Source organism: Chlamydotis macqueenii, chromosome 21 (genome assembly GCF_036417535.1).
Source record: "Chlamydotis macqueenii isolate bChlMac1 chromosome 21, bChlMac1.mat, whole genome shotgun sequence".
Classification (NCBI taxonomy): Eukaryota; Metazoa; Chordata; class Aves; order Otidiformes; family Otididae; genus Chlamydotis; species Chlamydotis macqueenii.
This window is the reverse complement of record NC_141576.1, coordinates 1,921,056-1,947,018: the sequence shown is the minus strand read 5'-3', so window position 1 is coordinate 1,947,018 and position 25,963 is coordinate 1,921,056. Positions and strand designations below refer to the sequence as shown.

General features: G+C 42.8%; 1 protein-coding gene across 1 annotated transcript; it reads right to left on the bottom strand.

The window, feature by feature from the left end:
* Window positions 1-4,215: 4,215 nt before the first annotated feature.
* On the bottom strand, window positions 4,216-20,761 carry TTC34 (tetratricopeptide repeat domain 34). The gene is made up of 8 exons (XM_086764651.1): window positions 20,685-20,761; window positions 18,481-20,066; window positions 16,701-16,926; window positions 14,697-14,889; window positions 11,117-11,283; window positions 9,955-10,222; window positions 9,477-9,691; window positions 4,216-4,758 (listed from the first exon to the last, which is right to left on the bottom strand). Exons 2-8 carry the CDS (start codon window positions 20,010-20,012, stop codon window positions 4,240-4,242), a joined length of 3,120 nt encoding a protein of 1,039 aa, XP_086620777.1. The 5' UTR covers window positions 20,013-20,066; window positions 20,685-20,761; the 3' UTR covers window positions 4,216-4,239.
* Window positions 20,762-25,963: the final 5,202 nt, after the last annotated feature.

Sequence of the window (25,963 nt, the reverse complement as noted above, 5' to 3'; positions counted from 1 at the left end):
TAATCTTTCCTTGCAATAAATGTAGCTTCAGGCTGGCTCACAAATAAATGGGTATCTAGTTACACTATTTACATAGGTTATCAGGCCATACTCTCCCCTTGATTGCATCGGTGTTGATTCATATAAATGTACTTGAATTCTTCAGTTCTCTGACAGTTACAGCAGCATGCCCTACGAATATGTCCGAAAGCACTCTGCACAAGAGACGTTCAAGGAGCAAGTGTTACAATAGAGTTCCTTTTCTAAATAACTTCAACCGTCAGCTGCATGTTCAGAATGAGGGATTTGTCTCATAGCAGCTGGAAAGAGCTCCACAATCTTGATGAATTGCAGCTTAACATTAAAGAAACATACAGAAATGACCACTGCAGGTTTTCTATCCAGACTCTTTAGTCTGGCAGAAGTGGAAACAATATCCTGTTAGAAAATGGCATGTATATAATGAGGGAGGTGATTCAGCTGAGTAGTCCCAGATCCTGACATGGGTATGGCAACAGATAAGAATGAGACTTATCAGCCTGGAGGGAAAGATGTTTGTTGATAAATACGGATAGATTTCTGGTGCACAACTTGCTGGCAGGGGAGACTGGGCTGAAAGGAAAGGAGCCAAGGATAGCTCCCTAGTGGGAACAATGCCCTCTCTGCCGATTGCCGTGATAGCTTGTTTAACATAGCAGCAGCCTGGCTAGAGCCAGACTCACGTGCAGTGATCCTACTAAGGCATCTCAAATGGTCTTCTGGCCTCACCAGTACTGAACGAAAGATCACAATTAGCCTGAGTTATAACCAGCACCAGTGATGGGGACTGTTTATTAAAAGTGCTGGGTACTCAGAGAGGACTCCTTCCCTGCAGACTGCAGCATGTTGCGCTTTGAAAGAGACCACCTTCTGGCAAAGCACAGTGCAGTCCAGTGGTGGAGGTATGCGAATCTGCAGGTGTGGGGGTGCTTTGGCCATTAGGTGCACAGGCTGGGCAGCAGTGGAAATAGATGGGTTACATTTAATCCTGTCTGTTCCCCAGGACTCCAGGAAATGAGTGTCAGAATGGGTTGTGGTGAGTGTGAAATTGTGCTAGGCGTGCATAATGCAGTGATGCTGCTAATCAAGCCTCTCTTACTGTGACTAATCAGAGAGATCTATTCGATATTCCGAGAAATTAGTTGGAAAAGCAAGCCCATAACAGAGAAATAAAGAACAAATCAGAAGCTTAGGCACAGGCAAAGATAAGGACTTCGATCACAGTAGTTTAGTAGGCACAGAAAGAGGACAGAGAAAAGAAACAAATAAAAACGCTGATGAGAACAGTTAGGATCTGCTGAGAGAAGCAGCCATTAATCTAGATCAGGAGAAATAGATAAGAAGTTATGTGCCTTCCTGGTGCCTAAAGAAACAGCAGCTATAGGCACCTGAAAACAAATTTTTCCTCAGCATAACTCTGCAGCAATCTTGCCGGGATGCACGTGGTCCCTATTTTTAAAGAAAAATTTACTTAGGGGCAATAACTGCCCTCTATTCAGAGTGGCAAAGAATAATATATCACTTAACAAAAAAACCATGCCCAAATCCCCCAAACTTCCCAAGAGGCAGCCCAGGCTAATGGCTGGAATATTAACCTTGGAGACAGGACAACTAGATTGTTTTCCCAGTACTTTCCATGACTATCAGGTGATCTGAGAAAAGCTGAGTATCCTGTTTTTACATAATGGAAAGACTTGGGGCTTTAAGAAATACTCAGTTCATTAGAAATTACCCAGTAAAAGTCAGAAAGTTGGTACTGCCGCTCTCAGCAGAAAGGCTACTGATCCAGTAGGCTCTGTGGACTGTTTTGTTCTCTTTTTGATTTAAGCCCCGATCCCTTCTTCATACAGTTTTTGTACCAATATTATTCCTATCTGTCAGCATGGATAACTGGGAGGAGAAGCAAATTCATGGTTTCTCTGTAATTAAGTTATTTCACTTGAGTGCAGCTGAGCATCTGTGTGTTCTTTGCATGTCTGTATTTCCATGGTTATGGAACATCTTCAGCAATTTTAATTGTGGCAAAGGAGACTATATACACATTGTCTCAAGTATCTATACGATGCAAGTACGTTGTATAGACAGATATCTCAGACTAGATATTAGGAAACTTCCTTTACCAAAAGAGTGGTCAAACAGTGGAAGAGGCTTCCTAGAGGTGGCTGATGCCCCAGATCTGTCAGTGTTACGAGGCAATTGGACAATGTCCTTAATAATAATAAACAATGTCCTTTACCGTTTGGTCAGCCGTGAAGTGGTCAGGCAGTCAGACGAGGTGATAACTGTAGATGCCTTCCAACTGAAACTATTCTGTTTTAAAGCCGCAGAAGGATCAAACTGTTAAAGAGAGAAACTATCGGCTGACTGACACTGAATCAAACTGCAACTGAAAGAGGCAATGCTAACAGAACTGCAATGTGAAGCTGTAAAGAGATTTATTATTCCATTCAATCAAAAACCAAAAACAAAAATCAAGCAAAAAAAAAATTCCCAAACCCTGAACAACTACTTCTCAAAAATTTCAGCATGAGACATAGAGAAATTCCTATCTCTTGATTACTACTTGAAGAAAAATCAGCAAAGTTATTTCTTTCAGCTTGCAAATGTAGCTAACATTTGTTTAAGGATATAGTTTTATGTGTGGAAAGAAACTATCCTGTAGCATCTTGATGCCAATTAGGAGCAAAAAGTATGCATCAGTGCCACTAGGATTAAAATCAGAGTAACTTTTCTTGAATTTGAAAGGAAAGAAGGCCACTCTTACCTGTGCTCTTAGGGAAGAAAAAAAAAGGTACATGCAGAGAAGAAGAAAAAGACGCAAGGGTACAGATGGTATCATTGCCTATTTGGTCCATTGCATGGCTGCTGAATGAAGTTTCTGGAATGTTGCCTTTCAGAAAACAATGTAACAAAAAAGAAAATGTTCCATTTCCCTTTCATCCTCATCAAAGCAGGAGAGCGGTTCTCAGTACTGCTTTGATCGTTGTTTTCAATAGTAGTTTCTATTTTTCTCCACGGCTGTATTATCACACTCCAAAAACACTGGGACAAATTCACTTGGAGCAGTCAAAACAAATATACAAGTCTGATGTTCTGGGCTCCACCTCACTGTTTCCTTTTTTGCACAGCATGGGCATACCGCCTCCAAACTCAGCTAGAGACTGCTATCGCACAGCCGAAACGCCAAACCACGCAGAAATTGGGTACACCAGCACTATCGGTGTGCTGCCCCCCAAGTCCAGCTGTCCTTACGCGGGGCGAAGCTGTATATACGACAGCAGGCAAAACCCTTCCGAGCACGCGAGATGTTGATTCCCATGCTGTCCAGCCTGGGTGATGAGGAACGAGTGCTGAATCACTGCAGAGCAATCACATTGCCATCTTGGCTGTTGCCTTCAACCCTGACTTGCACATCGCTCACTTTCGTGCACAAATAGCCAGGAGTGTGATAGATTATATTTAACGGGCTCTTGTAGACGCCCCTACTGAAAGATTATCTCCATTATCTGCGCTGGCAAGATGAGACACAGGGATCTGGAAGTCCAAGGTGAAGTCTGGAGTACAGCTGCCTGTGTGTCCCAGATAACAGGGTATTAGTCACTCGATTGGATGTTTCATCTGAGTCTCACCGTTCATAGTATCTATGTTCCCTGCGACAGAAAAACAGTTTACTTGACATTTGTCCAGCTCCTACTCCCCTGTGCTGGTGCTGATCTTTGCAAATACACTAGACTGTGACAAGGGCAGTTCCTTCCATTCAGGAGTAGGTCATCTGAGCGGTGTAACACACGGTCTTTCACAAATATAAAACACATTACAAACGTTACTTTGTTACAAATGTGTTAAAGCTAATCAAATAAATAGCAAGGAAATATGTGATGATTATTCATAAACTGTAAGCTATTTGAATGATTTGCTTTGCTATGATTGGAACCAATGTGTTAGTTAGTCAGACAATACACTTTCTTCACAAGCAGGAGTTCACATACATCCACAATAATTTTAAAGAGTACTTAATGCCGTAATTTCCCTTTTTCTCATAGCTCTCTTGGTCAGTTCAGTTTCACTACCTGAAGCTTTCTGCTCCTAGTCTAGCTGTACCATATTCAGTGCCATGTCCATTGCATATTTATCATGAGCTTCGCATCCTTCCCTTATTCTTGAAGCCTCACAAACAAACTAGAAAGCAATCAGACAATGGAAAATCCCAAACCAGACAAATTAATGTACGCTACAGCTCGATGCCTCTCGCTTAAGTCTTGTTTTCAGCTTTTTAAGTTCAGTATTTTTATCAATTTTAAGACCATAGTCCGTGATTTTCCAGGCCTCTTCATAATGCTGCATTTCAAAATTGTATTGTGCAATCTTATGAAAAGTTTTGGTTAAAATTTCACTGCCAGGGCCATTCATGATGCTGCACAATGCCATAGATTCGTCTAACTGCAGTGCCTCAATGTACTGCTTAACTGCTGCTTCTTCCTCAGCCATTGACAGTAGCAGGCGTCCTTTCAAGCAGTGGTTCTCAACGCGTGTTTTAAGGCTGTTACGGCCATGCTTCTGGATCACTTTCTCCATATCTTCTAAAGCTTTGTCATATTTTTTCAGGTGCAGAAGGCAAGCAGCCCTCTGTCGGAGGTACCTTGGATTATCTTTGCTTGTCAAGACAGCCAGGGTGTAATAACCAAGAGCCTTCTCATAGCGATGTTCTTTAATCAGCACTTTTCCTTCTTGGGCAGCTACCTGCGGACAGAAAGTTACTTAATATTAGCTATTAAAAGTGGGGAAAAAAAGAGTAAAATATCTAGTCTGGACTGGCCATCAGGTAGACACAGACACTAAGAAATTTTGGATATGTTTTCAAATGTTGAAATTGCATCTAGTTGGAGAACATATCATTGGCATATTTTTTTTGCATGCAGATGTAAAAATCTCAGATCAATGGGCGCTTGCTGTTATCTCAAGAGTTTCTGAACCACACGTTGTTTCTGCATGTTTTGCTAAAACTTTCTCAGAACATTTCTTCTGAACTGCTTACATTCCTTAGGAATTACATATCAACTGGAAACTGAATTGGACCAAACTATAAAAGTAGAGTGTTCAGTCTGTGAAACCAAATTTCTGCCATGGTCTGCTCTAACAGGTGACTATATGGAAACTGCATCAGTAAATCAATTGATGGTCAATAGATGATCAATGGTCAATAGATAGTTAGCCCCACGCACTGCCCCACAAATATTTGCATGTGCTAATAATGAAGGTTAATCTCTACTGAGGTTTACCCAAGCTGTAGGAAAAAATGGCCAATGATGGCTTTGCTAATCATTAATCTCAAGTTTAAGTGAACTACCTGCCCTTGTCTGAAGGGAAAAACAAGTAAAGAGACGGCAGAAGGAGCCTTTTTAGGTTCATAGAGGTCAATAAAGAAAACTCCATTAGAACTATTTGCCTCAAATGGATTTCTCATTATTTCCCTTTATTGGTAATAAACAAAGCTTTTAATGTGCTACAGCAGAGTGAATATTTAAGTAATAAACAAGGCTGTCACTAGCAGCTTAAGTCTTACAGAAGGCTGAGCCAAACAAGCTGAGATTTCAAGTGCAGGATAAATGTTTTCATCACTCTCATTCTATGGGACATCACACACTTCCTTTGGATGCCTGTGGCTCCCCAAAATTCAGTTAGCCTAGCCGCTGTCTCCATAGCCACACTTGACAGCCGGTTCAGGTCTTCCATTCTCTTTGTGTGCGTTGTCTTTTTATTTTGGTTGACTTAGATTAGAATTGATTGCTGTTTAATAGAACTAAGGTAAACAGGTTCTGGATTAAATGGATCGATACTGCAGGTCAAGCACCTCATCTGAGTCCAGTGGCAAGAAATAATTTAGCCATTCCTCACAGTTTATGAAGAGTTCTACCCCAGTTATTTTGCTATAAAGGAATGTCAAATCCTTTATGTAGCCATCTTTATTGGAGAGTCCCTCAGCTTCCACACACAGAAACAGAGACAGGACCTCTCACTGATAGTGCCAATCACCGGCTTTAATAGTTCTGGCCAAAAACATCTCAGATATCTGTGTAAACATTTCAAAGAGTAGCAAATTTAGTTTGTCCTTTCAAGTGTTTTTAAGGCAAATAGTCAATGCAAGTGTTTTCTCAGTGGCAGTATTTTATCAAGGGATCAAGGTGGAATTGCATCTGCATGTGAGGAGCATCCTGAAAAAAGATTTTTTTTTTTTTTTTTTCCCCCTAGAAATTCTAAAGTCCTAGATCCCATTGCTCTAAAGAGCACAGCATGGTTCCTCAAAATGTCTTGTATAGTTAAACTGTAATTTGCAGCCTTTAAAGTGCATTTGTTGTCTCAATGGCAGAAGAAAAATATAATTTTTGTTATTCTCCTGAATGATTAATCTAATGCTGAACCTGCTAGCATGGTAACCAGGATCATTTTGGTTTTACTGCACCAGATACAGTATTGCCATTTATTAACAGAGCCACCGCTTTGACTTCTTCACATCTCACTCACAGTCCTGAAAGTAAGCAAGCCACAAGATCTGTGGCTTCCTATCATACTTGGAGGAAAAAGACGCATCTGAGAATAAATGATTCTCTCTTATCTTCACTGATGGAGTAAACATGGGCACTAGGCACCTGGATTCTCTTTTGGCTCTGCCTAACTTGAAGGAACTGAGCTGGGACCCATTTTTGGTGTCTACCATAGCCAGACTAATTAGCAGCTTATTTGTGCATCATCTTCTGAACAAAGATAAATACAAAAAGATGACTTGAGGATCTGAACAAGGAGCTAGCAATCTGTCATGCATTTAACCTCTGACATAGGAAACTGAAGGGTTGAAGCTGCGCTAGCAGCAAGCAAACTCCCTTCCTCTGACCTTTTGCAGTTTAATAAATCTTTCAGATTCTTATTCCCATGTGGCTGTCCCAGTTGTTTACAAATTTCTTAGCACGGGACCCCTTAGGCTATAAATAATGGAAGAATTTTATTGCTTTGTTTTTCATGAAAAAAATCAGTACATCAAGGAGCTCTCCTTCCTCCACCCTTTCCTATTCAGCTTATGTAGAATTATTTTTAGCTTTTCAGACCAGATCCAAGATAATGATGACACATTTCTATAATGCCTGTAATCTCCAAACACTCTAAAACAATGTGGCAGTAATACTTTTGTGCGTGGAGTGCCGAGGCTGAGGGCTGAGCGTAAACCACTAAACTCTTTGCTTCAGACTCCTTATTTGTGAAATGGAGGTGACAGAAAGAACGCCTTCCCTGACACTGTAGTTAGGAGCCATGGCAAAGTAAGGCCGTCACTGGATTTTCTGGCACTAATTCTGTCTGTAAGCTTTGTCACTTTTACTGAGATCTTCCTTTCACACACAAACTGGAATAACCTTGCAGGCAAAAGGAAATGCTACTGGAAAATCCTTTGAGACACGAAGCAGGTGAGTTAACCAATTCCTTCCCCTCCGCAGCAAAGTACATACAAAGCAAAGTGATGTACGTCATGAAATACATGTACTTAAAAAAGAAAAAAGTGATTCTGGGCTAATCATTAATAAAAGCAATCACACTCAGTAAATCATTGAAGATTAGAGAATATGGAAAGACTCCCAGGTGCTTGAGTCCAAATGTTTACTCAGTTGAACAAAAGCACAAGATTAAAGATTAAAAAGAAAAAAAAAATCTATTTTACTTGCAACACTGGCGTTGAGTTTCAGCCTTGAAATGAGTCCAGGTATCCCTATTCTCTTAAGTGACAGAGAAATCTTTCATGCTACATAAGCCACTAGTAAGGGGCTTTATTCAAGACTCTGTTCCACAGCTGTCAAAAAAAGACAGAAATAAAGTAGCTCTCCCATTTTAAAGGTTGCACTAATCTGTGGCACCAGTGAGTTCCTAACACATCAGTGCATTTCAAGCTGTACAAAAATTAGTTTGTTGTTGTGGTGTGTGGTTTTTGTTGTTGTTTTTTTTTTCCTTATTGACAGCATAAGAAAATCCCTCCTGTGTTTTCTCAGAAAGCAGCATGGATGAACTTAGCTGTGAGATTTCCTTACAGAATGAGTGACAGGGCAGCAAGGGAAATTCAGCTGTAAAACTTGTCTTCATTTATAGCCGCCTCCTTAGACACATTCTTGATTGTACCTTTAGCAACTTTATACAGTGAAAGATTGCAAATTTGCTCTAAAATGTTCAAACTCTTCCCCATAAGACTGAATTTTTTATATTATTCAGAAGAGAGAGGCTCTTTTCTCTATAATGGAGTATACTTAGGGACCAGTAAATTAATACTTGTTTACTTATATCCTCCTGCTGTTTTGCTAAAATACATACAAAGTACTCCTCTCCAGATGCATTAAGTATATCAACATGTTGTTTGTTTTATAACTAGGAGAAAGCATAACAATATAGCTTCTCACCAGGGTGCACACAATCTACAAATTGAATAAAAGGAAGCAAACTGATTCTCAGAACACAGAGCTTCTGGGTAATCAGAATTGCAGATGCTTGAGTGAACGTTAAAACTCCTCATCATCAATCTGACCTTATCCTGTCTGTTACTGGAGATGCTTTCTCAGAGCAGGATGCACTTCAGGAGAGTAACTTGAAAAAAATACTGAAAAATACATACTTGGGTAGACTAGACCGATGTGCCATTTTTGTGTCAAACAGTTTTAGCTAAGAAATCCAATACCAACCTCAAAGGCTAGTCATTCTGTAAAAACGTGAATATATTTAAATTTCTAATGTTATACAAAAGGATTGAAGCATTTAATGTGACTGAATCAGAACCTTCAGTTTCACAGTGAAGCACTGGGAACAGGTTGCCCAGAGAGGCGGTGGGTGCCCCATGCCTGGAAACGTTCAAGGCCAGGTTGGCCGGGGCTCTGAGCAACCTGATCTGGTTGGAGATGTCCCTGCTCCCTGCAGGGGGGTTGGACTGGGTGGCCTTTAAAGGTCCCTTCCAACCTAAACCGTTCTGTGATTCTATGATTTTATCAAGAAAACGAACAAAACATTAATTCCCCTTCCCCAGAAGCAGCTACGACTACCATGTAACTCGTACAGCGTACAATACTAGCAATGACCTTGTTAAATCTCTAGCTGCCGCCTCTCACATCCGGTTCATTTTAGCATTGGGATTAAACGCGTCTCATGTTAGGGAGACCAAAAAGAAATTCCCCCAAGTGGTAAGAAGTGGTAATGATGAATTATCAGAGACTGAAGCAAGGTCACTGCAATGAAAGAAGTTTGGGTTCAACTCCCTGATCTGGCTGAAGTGAAGGCTGGAGGAAGAAGCTAATTTGTTCCTTGTTCATCTGATAAATGGTCTTCCCACATACTTCTGTTCAAGACAAGGCAGGGAAAATCTTTGCAGCCTAATTTTGCTTCCCATTTATTTCCCTACTGAATCCACAGATGTCGCATAAAAAAAATCATTGTACCTGAGAGAGATGCTGCTGTTGCTTAGCGTCTACGAAGTTCAGGAGAAAGCCCAACTCCCTTTCATCTCTCTTAGCTAGGATGCTGAATGAGTGAGCTGCCACAGGCACGTTCCTCTTCTTCAGCTGCAGCACAGCTAGTCTTGCGCTAGCAAAGTCATCAGCAAGAGAGTGGCCAAATGCTTCCTGAAGGTGATAAAGTGCCTCTTCATACCTTCCTGTTGGTTAACACCAGTACAAGCTTTATCACCCATTCCACGTGGAGAGAGAGAGATGTCAGAAAACTTACTAAAGCAGGATTTAGGTTGCCTGCCCCCAGTCTACATCTAAGGGTATTAATTACTTCATACTCTTTCCCAAAACATTTGCAAACCTCTCTTTAAAAGTACTATACAGCAATACACTTGCCATTTAACATTCACTTTCTTTTCATTTACTGCTCATTCACTTAGTCTGATCAGCTAAAACAAGGGGAACTTACCATTTGCAATCAAAACATCTGTGTAGAAGATGTGATATTGTGAATCTTTGCAAATTTTAATTAGTGCTTTTGCAATCATGAGAAGATCCCTGAGGGTTTCTTCTTTTGAGAGGTCTTTAGTAGCAACAAGCTCAGTTAATGCAGTCCTGCCATGCTGAAGAAGCCACTGAGTGATCAACCCTTGGGCTTCGTGCTTTAAAGACAGGATTGCTGGGATCACTGCTCCTGCCTCCACCTTCAGTGCTGAGGTCAAATCTTGCACTGCCTCCTATGTGAAAACAAGACCAAAAAATGAAATGGTAGCAATAACTATGTATTGATAATTTTTTTCTCTCAGGTGCTTTCAGTTCTCTGCTGTCCCACAGGTCAGCTGCACACCTTTGGAAGCTCTTTGCTCTTCCCTGTCTTTGTGCTCCATCTTTTCCCCTTGCAAAGCTGATATAAAAGCATAAAGTCAGGTTTGAATGACTATTTGCAAAGTGTTTTGAACTCCTCAGATTATAATTGAAAAAAATTCTAACAGCAACAAGAAAGAGACGCTGTGAGTGATTAAGTGAAAGCAGGATTTGGCTCAGCCAGGATAAACCAGCACAAATCCACGCACCCAACTGGAGATGCACCATTTCAAGTTCACGGTAGGACTGGTGTGATAAAAGTGTAAGGCTACTGAGTGTATTAGAAGCAGATAAACCATGCAAACATCTGCCATGATTTCCAGGCAATGACATACTGCAATCTCCAGAGTTCACTGTAACACTAATTGCACACATGAGCTTTTCACAGATGGAGAGGGACTCGCTAAACCTTGAAACTGTTCTTTCTTTTTCCTCCTATTGCTGCATTTCATCTTACACAACATCATGTCATGGAAATGTGAGGTCAAACACAGGGGAGAGTTTGCAGCATCGCAAATCAATGCATGGAAGTGACAGTAAGATCTATGATGAAAGTTTAGTCTTCCTCTCTCTAGACTTGGGAAAGCAAATCAGTAACATCAAGTGGACTACTTGTACACCCAGCCAAAACAAGATTGTTCACTGACCAAATTCTGTGAGAAAGTCTTTTCATTTCAGTGAGTCCATGACACAGCCTGTGGCACCTCACGCTACTATTGCTTAATACTATCAGAAAAATCACCAGTGAATCGATACAGCAATAATACCTTCTGCTGCTTCAGAGCAAGGTAGATGAATCCTCGTCCACTCAGAGCTTGCACATTCCTAGGGTCCTCCTTTAGGACAGCATTAAAATCAAAAATAGCAGTTTTCTTCTGACCAAGGCGCCCATAACATCGAGCCCTGATGAGAAGGCAATCTTCATCATAACCACCTGGAGGAGAGACACACAGCCATACTTTCTTGAAATGTTTCAAATCTACTGCTCTAAAACAGGGTGCAGGAAATCCCAGTGTCTGCAGACCGCTGAGCCCCACTGAAGGGCTTCGAAGAGGCTGAGTGAAAACAATGCAGTAGACCTACATGTTGTGTTTTGGAGACTGCAGGAATGAAAAGTAAGTACCACTTTATTCAGAGCTGTGGCAAGGGTGGAATAAGAGGGGTGTGCTGGATGGAGGCAAAAGTGCTATGGTAAGAAACTGCAATCCACAGATGTGACTGGAAGGAGAACAAAGAGGGTGCTAGAGAGGATATCCAAGCATATACATATGAAGCTACAGAAAAATTTCACTTTGCCTGAGGATACCTGATGAAGTACAACGACAGTACTTAAGTGGTAGTTTCCTTTATTTTTGCTGCCAGTGGAATTCCTGTTGCATACCATCAGTTCTGAGTTGAAAGGAAAAAAAGAATCTATATTAGGTTGGTTTCCAAAACAGTACTGAGTCAGTGAAGTGTCCTGCTGAGGCTAGCAGAATTCTGTCAAAGAATTATTCTTCTTTGGTGAAATCCTGCAAGTGTTTTCTAGTGTATATTACAAAGATAAGACTATTCTGATGTTCTAGGTCTTGTGGTGTACATGCCAGTATTGTCCTGCAGGGAAATAGCGAGTTGTGGTTCAGTGCTGCTGCTCAGGACTGGAGTTCAATGTTTAGCTTTGCTGCAAAATGCCTATCTGACCTCAGAAAAAGCACTCTCTTTCTTTGTATATCATCTGACTTGGGAAACACTTCTTTCATGGCTGGCTGGGATAATTTCTATGTGTTTGACACAAGCCACAGAAACAGTAATGGGACATAGAGACAAAGCAGTTTGGGTGTTACGTCAGCCTAAAAGCTTTCCCACAGACCAGTAGGCCCACCCACCAATGTGAATGTGAACCTGGCCCTTCTGTGACATAAAGCTAGCCATGTTTCTCACTTATGGATGCCTGACAGCAGAAACCAGTGTATCTTCATGCTTGCTGTACACCAAGGGACAGGCAAGCCCAGACCAATAAAAAAGTCTGGGCTGCAGTATGTGCAAAAAACCTTTTCAGGGGATATATTTTGCTGCTAAGATGAATTAAAAAAAAAAAAAAAAAAGATTCTTCTTGTTATAAACAGAAGAACCAGTTCTGGAAATAGATAAAAAGATATGTGTGTATATATATATATAATTATATTTACAGAAAGGAAAAAAAATTCTAACAGTGCTTTACAGAAAGAAAGGGCACTTTTGCTGAGAGTAGTTGTATGGCTGCAATTTGATTTATAACTGTAACTGTCCTAGTGTGACTCAACTGTAACTTTCCAGGCAGGAAAAGGAACCACACCGTGCCAGGCACACCAAAAACACAGGCCCCACTTCAAAGAGTCTTCAGTCTAGTTAAGTATGCCAAAAGAACATTGTAATAAAAAACTGAATGAGTGGAAAAGGTAACAGAATGAAAATCATAAAATCACATTGCTCAATTAGCTCAGAAGCTTCCCGGTTTCTAATAAAAACAAATATGCATGTCAATCAACATTATCTCTCCTCAAATATCCATGACTGCTTTTCTGATTGCCTCAAGGCTTCAGCAAGAGTGGGTCTCCTCAAGAACAGCCAAAGGAAGCAAAAAGAGTGGCCTGCAATTATTAAGCACTCAACCTTCCCACGCAGGCAATTTTTTTTTTTCTACCTTCTCTGGGATACCCAGACCGAGCCAGCTGACAGTATAGAGAAATTCCATGTTTGCCAGTTGTCACGAAATTACTTCTATCAGTTTTTGAGATCTGGAAAGTTTTGCCCTTTGTTATTCTGCCCAAAAGTCTTCCATGCATTTTCATGTGGACTTCTAAAAGACAGCATTGTGATGATGCTCTGGAAAGCAGCAAAAAGAAGATGAGGCTATTGTAAAAGGGAATGTCTTTGTATCTCCACATCTATCCCCCCACCACACCTTTCTCCAAAGACATCATTAATGTGCAGCAAATGGAGGCAACCTATCAACGACATGACCATCATCTCAGGATCTGAGCTGGATTAGGATCCAACTCATTAGAAGGAATCCTTAGAGATTTTAGTATGATGGAATAGAAGCAGCACAAATGAGAGAAAAAAGCTCTAAGAGGAAGATATGTGGGGATGGAGGCACGAGGCCATTGTTTTAATAAAGTGGAGTCAGAAGGTATACACTGTTCTGGACAAAACAGTAGTCCAGACAGGACTGACTAATTCACTGCCACACTTAATATACACTGGGATTTGTGATACCAAGATTCTTTTTTTCACTGCTTTTAAATAAGTACTGCCCAAATAAACACAGATAGTTGGCAATGAAAATCATGGTCCATTAATTCACTGGTTGCAGAGCATATATCTTTCTGCCATCCACATGCCCCTTCCTTTCAAGGCAATTTTGACAAGGATCTTAATTTGCCCAGGGTTGCAATCAGTAATCGTGGCATCCTAATACTGGATGATAAATCATCAGTGCCACTGTAAATATTTTTTCATAGGGAGGTCAGCAAATGCAGCGTCTTGCACAGCTGCCTGCAGAGATGAGCCAGCAGATGGGCTCCTAGCAATTCTTTTACAATAATGAGGCTTTTTCTCCTTCCTGATATGGTCCAAAACTTCTGTACCAAAGGTTATTATCGCTCTGGAGCTCTATCACTTGGATCCCATAAAGACAATATCTATTTCTTAACAAGCATCTGTTCTAGCAGGTGGGGAGTTGATAAGCTGGAATGCACGGGCTGTGAAATGGAACCATCTCAAAGCAATATACGGGGTTTTTTTCCCATTTTCATAAACCAATCTCTTTTCTTCTTGATGCTGCTGTCATAACATTTGCTCAGAGTGAAAGGCAGATTTCCATATGAACATGCTTTTACTTGGAATGTGCCAGAAGCATTTCCATGTTAGCCTGATCTCTCTCTCCTTAGGAAAAGCTAGGATAATGATGCATGTGAGTGAGTGCATTCACTCTTTTGCACTGGAACGATGCATTCATGGGTGTGTTGGAACAAAAACCAACATAACAAAATCACATACTGCGTCTTCTGGACAAGCAAAGAAAAGGGGAGGGGCTGATGTCCCTGTAGAACCAAACTGCGCCCTTGCAATGCATTTCAAGGCATTCACAAGCTACTTATGGTACTGTAAGAACTGCAGCCACTGTTTAATTGCACCATTTCATGGTCCAGATGAGTTGCTACTTTAAACAAATTTTATCCCGCTCTTCACCTGCCTTTGTAACTCTACTGTTTCAATCTTCTCAGTGGGGAAATGACAGATGAGAATTGTTTGGACATGCTTCCCTACCCGCTGATCTGATTTCCCAGAGAAGTAAATCTCCTATCAGTATATTGATAACCCTACCTGAAGCAATGATGGCAAAGGAAAGGTAGGCAATGGCCTCTTTGATGCCAGTGTCCTCCTGTTTGTCCTTCAGGATGGTCAGTGCTCTGAAACGGCAGTGAGTTTGCATCAGCTTCCTGTCTTCATCTTTGAAAATGTCCATGATTGGCAGGAGGCAGGAGGTATCTCCAATTCGGATCACTTTCTTTAGCAGCTTAACAATGTGAGAGAAAATGCAGAAGAGAAAAGATTGGCATGAAAAGATAAATGAAGTCATGCTAAAACTGGAAATATTAGTGTCTGGTGAGACAAGTATGCTTTTATTCAGTGTTTCCTCACGTTTCACCAGGGCTCTAGCCAGCCATGGTCCAGGGAAGGACTGTGAATTCCTTTTACTTAGCTCTTCAGCTGGCCCTGTTGTAAATGCGTGTTGGGAGAAAACATTACTTCTTATCTTTTCCCACCACCACTACAGCTGTGAAAATAATTATGGGGACATAGATAATGCTGCTTTGCTTACTTTGGGCAGCATCTTTTCCAGGCTGGCAGTTAACTGGTTTTATAAATACAGCTGAACCACAGAATGACTGCCCCAAAGAGAGAAAATTTCTGTGGAACAGGATTCCAGTGACACCTTTTGACTGTAAAATTGAAACCAGTGAATTAATGGAAAACCAGTGAAGTACTGTGCCTGTCTTTTAGTATTGCTGTTGAGAATCTGGGAAAAGTACGGATTCAAATCCACAAACTACTGTCCTCCTGAAGAAGAATCTTGCCTGATATACGGTATCTTTGCCTCCATTCACTAGAGTGAAAATCACCAAGCATGTTTTTACTACATTTCCTAAGGAAAAGAATCAAAAGGTGTTTCCTCCAGTAAAGCAAATGTGCTTAGCAGGTACTCAGCATTCAAATCTGAGCCAGAGAAGCCAGGACAAGATCAAAGTTATCTTGATGCGCCAGACAAAACCATTGAACTTATTAATTTCTCTATTTTTATCAATAGGTACAATTGTCTGGGTGCTGACAAGCAGGTGGGACAAAAACATTTTGAAGAGAAATTTTTGGTGACACATACGTTCTATCTAGAACTTGTAGCAGAAGCTGCAGATAGGAATCCAACTTCCAAGGATATGAACTCTCATAAAGTAATGTCATTCATTAATAGCCTTCCCAAAGGCAGCAAATTATACAAAACTTTTATTTTTTCATAGGGAGTAATGAAGCAGTGACAATAAAACCTTTCTCTTTTTGGCTACTAATTTTTAAAAAAAATGCAATAGTTCCCTCTGATGGCAGAACCTGGTAATTCGGCTTCGTAATCTTTGGTAGGAGAAGCAACATGTTGGAATCTCTTTCATGGTTTCAAGCACAAGTCATCAGCCACAAAAGAAAGAAAACTACAAACTGATATTTGAGCTTCTGATTTTGTTTCTTTCCCCGCCCCACAACCCCCACAATGCTTCATTAGGATAATCAGTTAGGTAGTAGTTATGCTTTCTCTTCTCTAGGGGAAAATTGCCAGTCCCATCAATACTGTCACCAGGGGCGGGACGCTCTGCCTAGTTCAAGTCTGATGTGAAGTGCCATTGAATAGCATGTGACGAATGGGCTGTACTTAGCTAGGAGTCCTTGTGTGGCCTGTGCTCAGACAGAAAAGCCTACTTAGGAGGCCTCTATCTACCAGTTTGCCACCATTCCTGAGAAATGTCTTGAAGCACAGGTTGGGGTAGGTGCAGCCTCCCTGGAAAACCCATCCCAGGTTGTGCGATGGGGTGAGGTGGCCTCACACTGAGGCTTTTACTCAGAGCCTTACAGCAACACTGAGGAGCAGGAGGCAAGCAGAGCACTGTGCTGGGAAACTGAAAGCTCTTGGAACACCCTCTGGCAAGCCTATGCCTATAAAGCGGTCCCTCCTGAGTTCTACCATGCATCTTCTGTATCAGCCAAAAGGTTTGTTGACCCTCTTGACTCTACCGTCGCTGATAACTCTCTCATTTGCTCTGCCAGCCGGGTGCTCCTTACCTGGTTGCCATCATACATGAAACCCTTCTTCAGTTGCAGAAGTGCAAGTCTAGCCAGGGTGGGAGACCTTTGTGGATTCCCTGAGAGTGCTAGTAAAAGCAGTTTGTGAGCTTCTTCTACACAGCCCATCTGGTACAGGGCATCAGCACAAAGGATCCGTGATGCTTCATCAGAAGTGTCCAGCTCCACCAAGAGAGAAGCCAGCTGGTAAACCCCAGGGGCATCTCTGGAGAAAAAACAAACAAACAAACAAACAAAAAAACCCCAAACGATCACCTTAAAGGAAAAAAATCTAATGAGAGTAACAGAGCCTCTTTGTCTCACCTGGAAGCTAAGAAGCAGGTTATCAGTCCAGTATCAAAATGGGTGATACATTTTACCATATCGAGCACCATAAATATTTCTGCCACTTAATTCCACAATCATAATCCCTCTTTATAAAAACATATTCTTAAGCAGTTGTGGCTCTAAAGAAAGGTCAACAAATCATGATTCATATCTGTGGTTGCAGCTGATACCACAATGGGAAAAGGAAAAAGTAATGCTGATAGTGAAAAGAAAAAAAAAAGCCATTTCTAAGGAAGAGCTGTGCATTAATATTCGCATGGACTCGGAAGAACTGTGTTAATAGGCAGCTTCTTGTTCCAGAAGCAGTGACCCGTGTCTAAGGGGGCTTGTGTCTGTTCCCTGATCTGCCAGTGCAACACTGAATAAGTTAACATATTTTTTCTGTCCTCCAGGACCGAGTGTGAAATGTGCGCCATGCAACTGCAGGAAAAGGCCATAATCGTACCAAAATGTTTAAGAGACTAAACAAATGTGGGTATTAGTTTTAAAGAGCAGCCACTGAGATGAACTTTCACATGCTATTTCCCACTTGAAAATTTGAAGTTTACCCCTGAAATATTAGTATTTCACATGAGGGAAAACTGAGAAAGTAATAGAAAAATTCCGTTTCGGAGAAAAGGGAAGACTTCCTGGAGTGGTCAGATAAAACTTTGAAAATGAAACACTGAAACTTGTTTTGTGTTGGAAGAAACAAAAAACTAGTAAAGATACTACTATGATGAGCAATCTTTTCTAACATTTAGAAAGATGCTTTTTAAGTATTAAAACCTCAGAGTCCTTGTTCTACCTTCAAACTCAGGTTTTAATGGATTTAACTGGAATAGTTCAGTGTTCCTGTCTCAGATCTCCCAGCCTTAAATACGATATTAATATAGTTAGCATTGAAAAAAGAATTGGGATTGCCAGCACCACGTATGCGCATAGAAGCACCTCAGCTCCGTCTTGGAAGGACAGGTCCTTGGAAGGACACTCTCTAGGGGCTTGGTACTTCATAGCCCACCAAATCCTTCACTTCAGAGCTGAGAGTGAAAGGAGCCAGCCAGCACCAACGAATCTGTTTTATTATGGGTGTATGTACTCCTTTAGATGAGAAATCTCTGTCACATCCGATGTCCTGACATTTTGCTCGCTCCCAGCTTAGGCTAATCGGTCTATCGTGGACTAACTTCCATAGAAAGATCGAGCTCATTTGGCTACGTGGGCCCTATCGCATCCTGACACACCAGCAAACCAGTATTTTGCTGGAATTGCCACACTTATGCAGTTTTATTTCAACCTGTTATGTTATTAGGAACTTTAAAAGGAACTATATCTTGTTTTCAGTTATCTGAAACAAGTACCCTCTCTACTGCTCAGTCCGCTCTCTTTCCGTTAGGAATCTGCCCAGCCCTGTTTCTTTTACTGCCCACAGGCTGAACTGCCTTCTAGGTACCTCTTCTTCTGGAGCATCTTCTGTCCTTCTTCCTGGAGAACCTTTAGCAGCAGTCCTCTTTGGTTCCACGGCACATAGGACTTGATTGTGAAGACGGTTTCTTCCAGCTTTAACTGGCAAGCTGTGATATAATCCAGGGCTGCCAAATAGTGGCTGCCACCAGAAATCCGGATAAGTCCACGCCCACACAAAGCTTTAATACAGCTGTTAGGATGCGGGGAATCATGCTCAATGACCTTTTGAAAGTCCTGCAGGGCTTGCTGATGGTCGTGAGCATGAAGGAAGCAGAATCCTCGCAATGCTAAGAGAGTATTGTAGTAAGTTTTCTGCTCTGCTGCCAAGAGCTGGTCACAGATATCCAGGGCAGTTCTGGTGTGTCCATGCAGGAGATGGCAGTCTGCTAGCCGAACACTGAGCTCACGTTTGGACCCTGGGGAGATCTGAAGGAGGAATTGGACTGTCTGGATGACAGAAGGGAGCAGTTCAGTACCATGACTGCCTCTAAGTTCAGTCCGAGCACGCACAGCCTCCCTGTATGCTGCAAACTTCACCTCCAGGACAGTTCTAGCCTGTTCTTCTATCTTCTCAGTGTCATGTGGTGAGAAAAGCTCTTCAAAGTGTTTCATTGCCTGACCAGGGGTTGCTGCAAAGGCTTCTGCTAAATCCTGCATCATTTCCTGCATCCGTCCACCCAAGAAGAAATATGCAGCAGCCCGTTCCAAGAGCAGACCCAAAGCTTTCTCGTCTCTGACATTATTATCAGCAGAGAAGCCCTTGAGGGCCTTGCTACAAACTGCCACACACTCCTCAAATTTGTGTTTCTTAAAGAGGTAAGCTGCCTGCACCCTGCAAACCCAGCTATCATCCGGTGCCACTGCAGACAGGAAGTCATAGCAGTTGCCCAGCCACTGGTCCAAGGAACTGCAGTCTGGGCTTTCTTTCTGATTTGTTGAGAGATAATTAGAAAAGGCCTGGATAATCTGTGGCAGGTGTTCCCTTTGCCTAGTACACACATAGGCCACTGCCTCAGCCCGATGCATCACAAACACTTGGATATAGTCCGCAACTCCCTTCCTAACTTGTGTCCCTGACAGCACCCATGCCAACGCCCTCAGCAGCAGCAGCTCCATGGAATCCTTCGGGTTAGCATTGAGCAGGGTATTGCATTGACTCACCACCTCCTCTAAGCATCCTCGCCTGAGCAGGGTCTCCAGTTTACATACTGAGGATACCACGTTGTCGGGACTTAGGGTGGAGAGAAAGATGGCAGCTATTCCCACATTGAGGGAGACAACGGCCAAATTCTTGCTCTGGATCTTGGGAATCTGATTCTTGCCTTTGCACCACATCTCCAGGGTGGCTATCACTTTTTCCCAGAGCTCTTTGTCTAAGGAGTTCACTTTCTGTACTGCTGTGGGGGCACTGCAGCTGAAGGCAGCCATGTAGAAAGCAGTGGCTACTGGGAACTCGTGCTGGGTGAGATGGTGGTCCCCTTCTTTGCAGAGCAGTGTGGCGAGATCTTGAGGTGACATTTTCTGCACTTGTATATTCACCAAGCAGCATCACAGAGGAAATGTGCCTAGTGCCTGTAAAACAGAAAATCAGGAACACAGCTTTTTTTTTTTCGCTTGGGGGGCAGCTTTCCAATTGACAGACACAAGCAAGCCTAGGTCCTGCGAAAAGCCAGCATTTTGTCACTGACAGGCTTACTGGGGAAGCAACATAAAGAAAAGAAACAGTACAGAGGTTCCCAGTCCACAGCCATGTAACATTGGCCAGAAAGGAGCCACACAACCTTCTCTGTGTTCCCTAACCCACTGATGGCCCAGGATGCAGGGCTGGGGGGCCTACTGGGCTTTGTCCTCTCTGGCTGAGATGTCAGTTTGATAAATTTTTAATCACCAGACAGTATGTCAGTCCTGGCGGTGGACAAAGAGGAGACCGCACAGCACCTTGATGCTTGGCCCGCCACTTGCCTTTCTTCCTTTGCCTTGAAGAATGAGGAAAGCGAGAAGAAAACGTGCAGCTTCTCCCCATTTCCACCTGAGGGGTCAGTGGGAACGATGCGGTTCAGCGCAAGGACCCGAGCCTGCTCCTCGGCCCCAGGGGTGCAAGGCCGAGCCCTCCCGGTGGGCGGCCCTCAGGAGCGCGGGAAATCCCCCACCGCCGGGCCCAGAGCACGAACACCTGAGAGCGGGAAATACCTGAGAGCGGCCGTCGGCGGGAGCGGACGAGTGGGAAGCAACGCCTGAGAGCGGCCGTCGGCGGGAGCGGCCGGGCGCTGCCGAGCGGGCCTGGGGCTGCCGCCGCCGCCTTGCGATGGGCCTCGGCGGGGGCCTGCTCTCGCCGCCGAGCTCCTGGGGCGACGCGAGGCGAGCTGAGGTGAGGTGAGGCGAGGCAGATGGAGACGGGACGGAGAGCAGGGCCGGGCAGCCAGGCGCTCCGTTGCCTGGAGACCGCCAGCACAGCCCCGGCTCCGCGGGCGGGCAGGGGAGCGGGCCTGCGCGGCGGCAGCCGCCCATGCCGCCTGCCTTCCCCCTGCGGCCCCGCAACGGGGGCGGCGGGAAAAAACCAGGCCTGCGGCTGCGGGTACTGCAAGTTTGTGCCCCGGGGTGGCTCCGGCCCCGCGGCAGCCCCTTCCCGCGTCGGTGGCGGGACTTGGCGGTGCCGTTCGGGACGGGCTGCTTTGGCTTTGCTTGCGCTTTGCTGCCCCTCTGCTGAGAGACCCGAGTGGCGGGAAGGGGCGTAGGGCGGGAAACCAAACCTCAGGAGAAGTGCAGCGGGTCCCTTGACCCTCGGTGGGACGAGATAAAGTGAATTAGTTACCAAAAGCAGCAAACTCTGTCGTGCAGCCTGCGATTTTACCCTGAATTTTTAAAAAATGTGCTTAGCGGTCAGTTATGTCTTTAGGAGTGTTTAGACCGATGATGTTCCTTTAAGCCAGGGCCATTTTTAAGTCCAGCCTTTTCCTTATCAATGTTCTTTGACATTCAAAAGAGAAAACTCTTCTATGATTAATAGAGATTTTTTGCCACTTTATTAAGAGTTTGCCCATTACTTTGATTTGATTACTTTCACTTTAATTACCCTAATTAGCCATCAAGATATAATTTAGCATTGCTGTCACATTAGGCCACAGGTGATATTGCCACAAAAGACTTGAGGGCATAAAAAGAAACAGTTCTGAAATAGAAGTCACATTAAAAGGAACTGGGTTGATCAAATGTGTGTGCCTGTGCCCCTCCACTGAGGTTCACGCACAGCTTGTGGGAATAAAAATGAGACCGGTGCCTTCAATGGATTGTGGTCCAGGCTGCAAAAATCATTATCCATAATTTGACTTTGCTGCATGACTGAGTGGTGTGGAAGTTGCTTCCAGCCACGTTTTGCCTTGTAGAGACAAAGAACATGGAGGATGCCGGTATCCTCCATTCGTCATTTCTAGCATGGAGTCCCAGTTCAGTTAAGAATCCAGTGTCCTCACTGTTACACATGAATGGTTTCAGGGATGTTCTTACAACCAATATGGTTGGCCAGAAAGGTAGCAGCAACATGAAGAAATTATTTTGCTAACTTGGGGTTATAAAGCAGGCGGCATGAATACAGCCAGTTTTAAGTTGTGCATCAAACTTAAGCTTAGATAAATTTAGATTCCTAATTTAAATCTTTAAAGGAGCAAGAGAAACAGCCAAGAACAAAAACTCAGTGCTGATGGAAAAAGAGTGTTTTTCTGGTGGAAAGGACTGTGGCCTGATACCTGAGGTATGTGACTAGAACCCAGTGTGAAAACCTGTTGTTATAAATGGCAGAACCAGCAATGTAACTTAGAGGCCCTGGCTCCTAACGTTTTTCTCAAGCCACCGGATAATTTGCTGTTTGTCCTATGAGGTAGATGTAGCAAGCCCTGTTTCTAGGACTGTAAAAATGCAGGGTGGGGGGAGAGGGAAGGTGTGGAGATGTTTATCTAAACATTAAATATTAAGTATGCTACAATAGCTCCTTGTGATGTCTCCGATGACTGATAAATTTTTAAAGGGAGGTGGATGGGGAGGGAGTAAACACGGCACAATAAGTGGAAAGCTTTGCAAAGCAGGAGATACACTAACACATGTCTGCAGTAACGCTTTTCAAAGAGACATGAGTGAGAAATCTTGCAGTTATTTCTTTTAGAGGCTCTCAGTGCATGTAACAAGTCCCTCCCCTCAGGGCGTTTGAGTGCTAGGTGGAGCTAGGGCTGAGGGTGAGAAACCAGTAATACATGCATTTGATACAGAAAACTTGGCCTTAAAAAGTAGAGAACAAATTTTGTTTGATAGAAAGAAGTGTAATGGGGTGGGGCATTGTAACTTAAAGATCTTTGATTTATTTGACTAACATTCTTCATTCTGAGCTGTTGGGGTTGGGGAGCTGACACCAAATTCTGGTTTCATTTAGGCTGGCGTAGGCATGCAGGCTAGGGAATGAAGATGACTTTTACTAAATTACACAGGCTGAGTGACTGAATGCCCACAACACTGAAGTCAAGAAGCTCTGGTGATGTACTAAGCCACATGATGAAATTTCATCCCTATTTAATTCCACACCCGCAGTCTGCTAGGAGAGTTAGACTGCTGGTAACTGTTATCAAACTGAGTGAGGATATTCTTCTCTCGTGAAGGAAATCTGCACCCCGGCACCGTATCCCTGTGACCACAGCTGCTGCTGTTCCTTCGGGTTAGAACAGCAGATCCAAATGGAGACCTCTAAGCTTTGTTATTGACAGATCTACTTCCTAACGTTATCTGGTAGGAAAGCGCACACAACGTGTTTCTTTTCAGGATATTCAAGTTCTCAGCCAGCCTTTTATTTGCTGTTCTTCATACAAGGTCAAACCAAACAGCAGTCTATCATATTGTATAAAGAACAGCATATGAAGGGTCGGAGAAGTTTTAGCCTTGTCCTTTTGTAGTCTGACCCAATCACTCTGGATCTGGCTGAGTATTACAAAATTTACCCCTTTGCTCAAGCTTCTCAGTAAAGCCTTGAGGAAATGACTGTCTTAACTTTTCACTTGGCTTTGCCAGGCTTTAATATAAATGTGTTAATACATTAAATGTCTTGGGGCTCTCTGCGTGCATAAAGGTATATGGTCACAGAAAGCCAAAGTGATCTCTCTATGCACTGGACTGTTTTCATCTCTGTTCACTCCAACAAGAATGATAATGTGAAGGATTGCAGAGCTCCTTCATAAAGAGCAGGATTAAGGTGCACTTGAGCAAGATTACAAGAAAAAGGTTGTCACTCCATTAGAGAAAGAAATGATCCCTTTGTTTATATTCCAGAGATTAAAGCAGTAACAGCAGAAAACCCCCAAAGGTCACCACACACATACTTTGCTGCGTCAGTTATTGTGTATGGTTTAACTGTGGGGTTCAGCAGTGGAATCACATAATTTAATTGGTTCTCCTTGTGCTGGGAGTCCTGAAGCAGCTCTCTGTATGAGGTAGTAAAGTGGATCTGCCTACTCTGCAGACAGGTAGATAGATGTGCTTGTGTTTGAACAAAAGGTTCATGATGTGAATGAAGTGTCTCCAAGGAGTAACAGTAACTTTAAAGTAATGGCTTTTCCAAGTTACTGAAACTGCATGTGGTTCTTGCATACCTGTGAGGGCTTCAGTCTTCTGCAAAGTTGCAATTTTCCTTGTCTGCTCCAATAGGTCTGATGTCGGCTGACTTTTCAACTAGCCCAGCGCCTTTGTGTCCAGTGAGGAAGTCATTGGAGCAGGTTTGCTTGAACAAAGTCCTCAATACGCCACGCAGGTGGTGGTAAAAAAAAAAAATCGTGCTCTCTGCTTCCATTCTTCTCAGTGCAAAATGGCCATTAGCAAATTTATTTTTTGTGATATGTTGTTTACCATGTTTATTTAGGTTATAAGCTTCTGAGGCCAAGGGCAGTGCCTGGTATGATGAGTATGATGGGCTGAATCTCAGAGGGGATCTGCTAGCACCCCTGTAACATAAAAGAATAACAAACGGTGAGGTATAAAAAAAGGAAGCTGTTGCAACATCTCGGTAGATATGCTGTCAACTCAAATTAAACAGACAGTGTTAACCACCTCGCTTTATTCCTCCTCTGTTAATGCTGAAATTTACTGCTTTTATTTCCTCTCATTCCTTCCCTGCTTTACAAACAAACAAGGATAAGAAAATGTTGTTAAGGGATAACTTATTTGGTTACACTAAGTTTCCAGCTCATATTGGTTTGAACAAAGTTTATCAACCAGCCATGGAAACATTAATTACCCAGAAAAATAGCACACAGTGAAATGACTTTTCAAAATGTCGTTGGTATAATTATCATCTTGGCCATTACATTAAATGCCACCATTTATAACTGTTATGTTTAAGTATGCAAACAGTAATTAACTTGGTAATGAACTGAGGACCCCTGTGCCTCTCTTCCCTCAGCTAATTTGCATGTTAATTATCATTAGCAACCAGGGAAACAAGTTATAAACAGCTTAATTAGCAGCTTAATCATTTTTACAAGAAAACGTGCTGCACTTTGATACATGAGCAAGAGTTCGATTAATGAAGTCAGATGAGTGTGTTTTTTCAGTGCTATTCCCTGCTGCAGCGCTGTGCTTGCACTTGTGCGACGTGGCTAACACAGGCATGTGCACACGTGTGCGCACACGCTCACACTTCAGGTGTCTGTGCTTCCTTTTACAAGGAGGTGTTGTTTCTGCAGAAGGCTCTGGCAGCATTCTAAGAGGAACTGCCCTTCTCTTCCAAATAGTTGCGTTAAATAGACACTAGGAAAGCAGAGATTCCAGCATGATCAACTAAAGCGCCATGAGGCTAGTTTTGACAACAATCCTAATTTAATCCTGTTGCTTCTAGGCCCTCTTTGCTGTGATTTGATTTGATTCCGCTTGTCGTTCCTGCAGTGTCCTGGTCCCTGCTTCATGCAATACCGTGCTGGCAGTGTTTGGAACGCCAGCGATACCCTGATTACAGTGCCTGTCTAACCAAGGCTAGCTTAGGCTCCTTTTTGCAGATTTGTCATACTTCCATTTCACGATATACGTTACAGTAAATAATAGCTAGCTCACATGCATTTTGAAGTGGGGTTTTTTGCTTGTTTTTCTTTTTAATACTTTTTTGTTGTTGTTACATTCATAAGTTAAATGGAGAGCTGGAATTGGGTCTTATTACTACAAAGGACATAATGATTAAAGGAAGGAAAATCTTGATAGGAAGGGGAAATGCAAACGGCGGTTTATAGCTGCTGTTGCCCAGTGTGTCTGATGGCAGACGTGCGGTGCAAATGGGCACTGATCTGTGTGGCATTTGGATTTCTGTGCATGTGCTGAGATCCTTGATGGGTAAGCTATCCACATGAGGCTCACCCTGTTGCTTATACAATGGATAAAATGTCGGTCTGGGAATTATTCCACATTAGTCTGCCAAGAGCACTTCTCGTTTGATCAAGAATCAATCA

Bases quoted from the DNA above. Each gene is read 5' to 3' on its own strand.
- TTC34 (XM_086764651.1), bottom strand. From the start codon at position 20,012: ATGTCACCTCAAGATCTCGCCACACTGCTCTGCAAAGAAGGGGACCAC. The intron at 14,890-16,700 runs GTAAGGAGCACC...CACATTGTTAAG, and splicing joins TCATGTATGATGGCAACCAG to CTGCTAAAGAAAGTGATCCG. The intron at 4,759-9,476 runs GTACAATGATTT...TTCTGTCCGCAG, and splicing joins AACAGCAGCATCTCTCTCAG to GTAGCTGCCCAAGAAGGAAA.